Source organism: Hevea brasiliensis, chromosome 11 (assembly GCF_030052815.1).
Source record: "Hevea brasiliensis isolate MT/VB/25A 57/8 chromosome 11, ASM3005281v1, whole genome shotgun sequence".
Classification (NCBI taxonomy): domain Eukaryota; kingdom Viridiplantae; phylum Streptophyta; class Magnoliopsida; order Malpighiales; family Euphorbiaceae; genus Hevea; species Hevea brasiliensis.
This window is the reverse complement of record NC_079503.1, coordinates 3,463,727-3,471,228: the sequence shown is the minus strand read 5'-3', so window position 1 is coordinate 3,471,228 and position 7,502 is coordinate 3,463,727. Positions and strand designations below refer to the sequence as shown.

Below are 7,502 nucleotides of genomic sequence, written 5' to 3'. Positions count from 1 at the left end.
CGACACTGTAGATTAAAGGAAAGAGAAAGAAAAGAGGCTAAGTTACAATCATTCAAATATGCCAACAAGAAATGGAAGCTCTGGATTTTGTGGTAAAGTTATATCTACTCAAGGATGAATGTATATTATTTTGAGTGTATGATACAAAGTAGATTTTTTGTTTGCATTTCTCATATTGATTTGTATTTTACCATTGGAAAAAGAACATTTGTATACAATTTTTTTTTTTTTTTTACTTCAGTAGTATCACTGAACTAATTTTATTAATTATTTACAAATTAATCAAGACTTAGACTTCGTTAGGAGGAGTGTAAGGAGGTAAGGTGAAGTTAAATAAATAATGGTTTACTACTCTTACCTTATTTGGATGAGATATAGGAAGATAAAGATTAATAATAACTAATATTTAATATATAAAAATATTCCCAACACTCCAATTTAGTGAGTTGAGAAACTGAAAGTTTTGGGCTCTCAGAAACCTCACCTTCCCCATAAAATCTTCCTCCCAAATAAGTTATTATATCTCAACAAAAATATTATTATATCTTATAACATATTTATAAAAAAAATTAGTGAGTGTATTATAATTAATTTAGAAAAGAAAGTAACAAATGCCTCATAAATGGTTTCCCAAATCATGACAAAGTTTGAGGCATTTAATATGAATCTCTTCAATAGAGTCGAACTCTGCTTAAAATAAGGAAGGAGAGCTTCTATCCTTACCAACTAAGTATTAACAACTAAGCATAGTCTAGTGATGCAACTTGAAGTTGAACTCCCCTTCCCCTGCTGCTTTATAATAAATATTAATTTTTAAACAAGTTAAGTTTTGTTTAATTCTAGGGGTGAGTATTATTCGGTTCAAATTAAATAAATCAAATTAAACCACCTTAATTCAGTAATTTGATTCGGTTTTTAAGATAATTCGGTTCGGTTTTGTATTATAAAAATTTCGGTTATTTCCGTTCGGTTCAGTTTTATAGAGAAAAAAATCGATTAAACCGAATCGAATAGTTTTATTGATTTTTGAATTAATTTATTTTTATGAAAAATTTATTAATCATATGTAATTATATATATATATATATATATTGTTTAATTTTATTGATTAATGGTTATTAGGTTCAAACCAAGGTCAAAATCAGATAAAATAACTTGAAAATCAAATCTAAATTAAAAAATCAATCAAAAATAAAACCAATCGGCTTGAACTGCACAGAATCAAAATAGAGCGATTCGATTTGATTTTTCATCTATTTGTGTGTCTTCACGCACAAGGCACTTTTCTCTCCGCTGCATAATTACTCTTCTTCGATTTCATTTATCATCGTTCGCTTCTTCAATTTAAATTTTCTATAGAGATTTTTCTTTTAATTGATTAGTTCACAGGTTCGTTTTTGGGTTTCTCTGTTTCTTTTGAATTTGTATGTTTTTCAAATTATAATTTGTATTTGATAGCTATGTACGTCTCTGGTTTTTGCTTTATATGTATTCTGTTTGTCTTGATTATTTCTTTTTCAATAGGGATGATTTTTGTTTGTTTTAGCTGAGTTCACCTGAGTTATCATTCAACCGCAGCTCTTTTGGTCATGGTCTTCGACTATATGGTTATTGTTTTTAATGCGTAATTCATTGGCGTTTAATCTGTTAATTGCTTATTGAATTTCTGTTTCCCTATAAATCGTAGTTCATGGTGGAAGAACAATCATGCAATATGAATTTTTTATTCTATTTTTGTTTCGGTATTTATCTCTGGTTCTTTTTTGCAGTGAGGATGGATGCTGTTATTTCTAAGCAAGACCGGCACAGAGGTGATGGTGATCATAATGTGCAGAAGATGAGAAGAATCTCGAATGTTTCTTGGCTTGCATCGAAGAGACAAGTTCACAAAACCCTTAAGAATAGAGTTAATGGCAAGATATGGAAACGGGAAGAGGACGATGATGATGATGAGTGGTCACTCCCAACAAGAACAAAAAATTCATCCAAGAAAGTGAAACTGACTCCTGCTTTTGAATTCTCTAAAGGCAATGGAATTCCAAAGAAGCGGCTGAATAAGAGAAGTAGTTTTGTAGTTGTAGACTTGGAGGGTGATTCAGAAGATGAAGTTTTAGAGCAAGCGTGTATTATGAATATAAGAGCGCGCAAAAGAGCTAGAACTTCAGATGGTGAGGCAGTCAAAAGAAATCACATGTATACAAGGCTAGAAAATGGAGATTTTGCAAATGCTTCTTTAGGTACTTCATCTTCTTCTCCCTCGTCAGCTTCAGATATGAAGAGTAATGGCAGTAGCAGCAGGACACGTACAATGAGAAATTTGAAGGTTATTTACCTCTAGTCATTTTTTTTTATCTGCTATAGTGGAATTATACATGTTCCCTTGACATTGAAAGGAACAGTTTCTTTCTTTATTTACTCTGGTAACTAAAGTTGTCAGTTTTTCTTGCTTCAAGCAGGCCAAAATAGAAGCACGCCCAAAGTGTCATCAGTGCATGAAAAACGAAAGAAAAATTGTTGTCCCTTGCAAGAAGTGTAAAAGCAAAATATATTGTGTCCAATGTATCAAACAATGGTAAATTTCTTGGCTACACTATTTGACATTGTTTTAGTATAACAAGCTTAGAAGCTTACTTGGCATATGCATATTCTGCTGTGATGTATGTAGGTATCCACAGATGACAGAAGAAGAAATTGCAGAACAATGTCCTTATTGTCGTAGAAATTGCAACTGCAATGCGTGTTTGCACTCCAGTGGTTTGATTAAGGTTTGTTTTTATTCTGTCCCTCTTCTGTCCTATTGATTGTGAGGACATTAATAAAGAAGCAAAAGCTCCATTAGGCTAGTTTTTTGAAATTTAGAGTTGGCTTTTTAAACTTGTAAGTTGACAAATAAGCATCTTATATTACATTGGCAGTTGGAGCACCATGTTACAGAACTGAAATTCTGAATGCAAGCATTTCTTCTAACTAGCTCATAATATTGATCACGTCCAGACATCAAAAAGGGACATCACCGACAGTGAAAAGATTCAGCATCTAAAATATTTGATAAAGTCTCTGCTTCCCTTTCTGGAACAAATCTGTGAAGAACAAACTCAAGAGATGCAAATTGAGGCTAGCATTCAAGGTACATCCTCGTTTTCTTTTTAGCTTCAGGTATGAGTTTTTATGTTTAAATTCATTTCCTGCTAATAAATTATGAATTGTTCTTGCAATCAGGTTCCTCCCCTGAGATAGCAGAGAACTTCTGTAACAATGATGAGCGTGTCTATTGGTAAGAATCTCTTATTGTGCTGAAGGGTGGAAACTATATGATTTTATTGTTTGAACTTAAAGCTTATTTATTGAATTTTTTTGGGTCTTGGTGCAGCAACCATTGTGCGACTTCTATTGTTGACCTCCACCGCAGCTGCCCAAAATGTGCTTATGAACTGTGTCTCAGTTGTTGTCACGAAATTCGTGAAGGAAGCTTGTCAAGTCGTGCTGAAATGAAGTTTCGATACGTAGACCGAGGCTCTGATTACATGCATGGTGGAGATCCACTGCCTTGTGATTTTGAAAATGCTGAGGATCAAGGTGAACCAACGGTTGTGCTGTGGAATGCCAATGATGATGGAAGTATTTCTTGTGCTCCAAAAGAAATGGGTGGTTGTGGTGATTGTGTACTGGAGCTAAAGCGTATCCTTCCAATGGGATGCATTTCAGAGTTGAAAAAGAAGGCGCGAGATTTAGTAGGTTTTGACACGGAAAGGGCAGATACGATGTGCAACAATTCTGAAGCAGGGAGAGAGATGCTGCGGAGCGCAGCTTCTAGAGAAGGATCCAAGGACAATTACTTGTATTGTCCTGCTATGAATGACATTCAAGAGGTTGAAGAGCTTTTTCACTTTCAAAAGCATTGGGTTAAAGGTGAACCTGTTATAGTTCGCGATGCCCTTGAGGTAACAACTCATTTGAGCTGGGAACCAATGGTAATGTGGCGTGCATTATGCGAAAATGTGGACCCAGAGACAAGAGCTAATATGTCTGAAGTGAAGGCCATTGATTGCCTGGCTTCTTGTGAGGTTTGGCGCCATTATCCTACCTGGAATTCTTTTTTCATCCCAAAAATATTGTATCATGCAGGTGATCAAAAAGATATTCTATTTTCCTTTTGCGAGTTACATTAATCTATCCTATGCTGATGTATCTTCTTTGTAGTTTTACTCACGAGTGCTGATTTTTAAAATATTCAGGTGGAAATTAGTACCTGTCAATTTTTCAAGGGTTACACAGAAGGAAGAAGATATGAAAACTTTTGGCCTGAGATGCTGAAGCTGAAGGATTGGCCCCCATCTGATAAGTTTGAAGACCTTCTGCCACGTCATTGTGATGAGTTTATCAGTGCATTGCCATTTCAAGAATATAGTGATCCCAAGGCTGGTATCCTTAACCTTGCTGTGAAATTTCCACCAGATTTGCTCAAACCAGACATGGGTCCGAAAACTTACATCGCATATGGTACAACAGAAGAGCTCGGCAGAGGGGACTCTGTAACCAAACTTCATTGTGATATGTCAGATGCGGTATGCCTAAAATATCCACCATGTTATTACTACGCCTTGCACCTTGTATTCTAGCATAAGTTGCTTAAGAGTCTCCTATTTTTTTCTACTCTTTCCACAAACTCTTTAAATTTGACTTAAACGTTTATGTCAAGAATGAGTTTCACATGGGCTCTTCCATTTTCAGCAAATGCTTATATAAGTAATGGGTTTTCAAATCTTCTACATTCTCTCCCCCACCAACAACAACACCACGCCAACACCCACCCACCACTTCCCCCGCCCCGCCCCTGGCCCCGCCCCCCCTCCCTTTCTTTTTAAAGACAAGAAAATAGCTGCCCCTTTTCACCCCGTGGTTTACCAACTGTTGGTTAGGGAGCTCATACTGATCTTAAATTTGTCCAATAATGTAGATGAATATTTTGACACATACTGCGGAGGTAGCTTTAAGTGAAGAACAACAGACTGCTATTCAATAGCTCAAAAGGAAACATTTGGCACAGGATGGGAAAGAACGTTTGGAGCAAGATAAGCTAGACCATCATTCCATTGAACAACTTGGTGACTGCAGCGGTAGCTGGAAAGAGATGGGTGTATCAAAGATTATTGAGACAGAGAAGCACCCCTCCCAAATCAGTGAACAACTTGAGCTTTCCCATAATCAGCCGAGAGGAGCTACACTCCCTGGTTTGCCCAGTGAAGGTGAAACAGATAATATGTGTGGTGCATTGTGGGACATTTTTAGAAGGGAGGATGTCTCCAAGTTAGAAGAATATTTAAGAAAGCACTCCATGGAATTTAGGCACACTTACTGCTCCCCAGTAAAACAGGTAATTTATACTGACTACTTATTTTTCAGACTAGTCGATTGTGATTCACTAATAACTAACCTGTTATAAGCAGGTCGTCCATCTAATTCATGACCAGTGTTTCTACTTAACTTCGGAGCATAAAAAGAAATTGAAGGAGGAATTTGGTTAGTATATTAAGAAAGCTGAATCTCTCTCTCTCTCTCTCTCTCTCTCTCTCTCTCTCTCTCTCTTTCTAAAATTATTATGACACTCGAATTGTTTTACACTTCTAGGTATTGAACCTTGGACATTTGAACAAAGAGTTTGAGAAGCCGTATTTATTCCTGCTGGTTGCCCACACCAATTTAGGAATCTCAAGGTAAATATTGAGACTTGCATATTTTTCTTTTAAATCCTCCTCTAATGTTTCATGAAATAGTGCCTTCATATGTAGATGGAGATTATATTTAATATCTTTTTCCTCCATCTAAACAGTCATGTACAAAAGTTGCCGTAGATTTTGTCTCTCCTGAAAATGTCCGGGAGTGCCTTCGCTTAACCAAAGAGTTCAGACAACTTCCAAAGAACCACAGGGCTAGAGAAGACAAACTTGAGGTAACACCTTTCTGCTATCATTTATTTAGAATCAAGCGAACGCTGGTATTGCCATTTTTGAGCCTAAAGGTTGTTTTCCTACAATTTTTTGTGGTACAGATCAAGAAAATGATAATCTATGCAATTGCAGAAGCAATTAAAGATTTAGAAGAACTGATACAATGACAGCATTGAGTTCTACACAAAGTGGCAACTGAAGAACAAAGAAGCGAAAGTTAATTGTTCCCTTTTTTTCCAATTTTTTAACATTGTTGTTACATTAATTAAAGTTGTTTTGAAGGATGTAAATCATCAATTTAATGTTTAACACAGACGATTTTTTTCCCATTCTTATTTAGTTTGGCATATAAATGATACATTGGGAATTATTATATGAGCTTTGCTTTGTTTAAAGAGAGTTTCTGGATGGGATAATTTAGAAAATTTCATTCTAATATTCCAACTGCATTATTATCTTACTACTTTTATTGTAATCAATATGATTATGAATTTATTATTTGGATTCGCACTTAATTTTACTGAATTTTGTTATATATGTTTTTCGGTGTTTACAAAGATAATTACAAACTATACATGATCAAGAATTTCAATGTACCACATTAATGAAGATTTTATTTTAAAAACTTATAAATAGTTTTAAAACCTCCACTTTCTTTCAAATAATAAAAAATTATAAATATATAAAAATTTTATTTTAAAGAAACTTTATTTTAATAACTTAATTTTATTTTATCTCTTAAAAATATTTTTATCTCTTAAGAATAATAATAAGTGTAGATATACTATTGGCATTATAAAATGAAAAAAGAAGTAAAATAAAACAAAGTCAAAAATCAATTAGGATAGCCTAATCGATTACCTTTGTCTTAACCAGTGTTATTAAATTCGGTTCAGATGTTGACCCAACAAAAGGGCTAGGTGAATAGATTATTGGTTCAACTAGTGGGTTAATAATTCAACCAACAGGTCATTAAAAATTAATTAAATATATATAAATTAATTAAATATAACATCTAAAATAAATAAATAAAATTAATTAATTAAATTTTTTATTATTTAAAATAAAACTTTAACATTTATTAAGTTATATTTAATAAATTTTAATAGTAGTTTTAAATTTTATATAAAAGTATTAAGTAATATAACGTGTAACTTTCTTTTTAAAATTTATGAAATATTAAGTATATGTTAAAAAATAAATATTTTAAAATAAAAAAATAACTATCAAGTTAGGTCAATTGATTTTCTTTTTAAAGATTTTTTTATGAGATTTGGAGTTTAATTCTCTATACTAACACTAAAAAAAAAGATTTTATTGAATAATTTAGCTATTTAGGTCAACTAAATAACACGGGTTCAATCTCCTAGTCAACCGAGTTACAACAGGTTGCTTTCTTGTTTGGTTCAACGATAAATATATATTTCATTCAAATCATAATAATGCTCACATCACCTCCTATACATGTTTTAATAAGACAATAAGAGAATCATCATCATTATACGATATTAATTGAATCAAGTAAGGTTTATTTACGTCAATGACCTAAAATAT

General features: G+C 33.4%; 1 protein-coding gene across 1 annotated transcript; it reads left to right on the top strand.

Annotated features, from left to right (window-relative positions):
- The first annotated feature begins 71 nt into the window (after window positions 1-71).
- Window positions 72-6,248, top strand: LOC110636367 (lysine-specific demethylase JMJ26). Its single transcript, XM_058130090.1, is given in 13 exon segments — window positions 72-120; window positions 1,770-2,323; window positions 2,457-2,572; window positions 2,666-2,765; window positions 2,995-3,127; window positions 3,220-3,274; window positions 3,371-4,064; window positions 4,236-4,565; window positions 4,958-5,374; window positions 5,448-5,520; window positions 5,629-5,714; window positions 5,831-5,950; window positions 6,050-6,248. Coding segments are annotated over 13 exon segments (2,793 nt in total). The 3' UTR covers window positions 6,116-6,248.
- The last annotated feature ends 1,254 nt before the right edge of the window (window positions 6,249-7,502 follow it).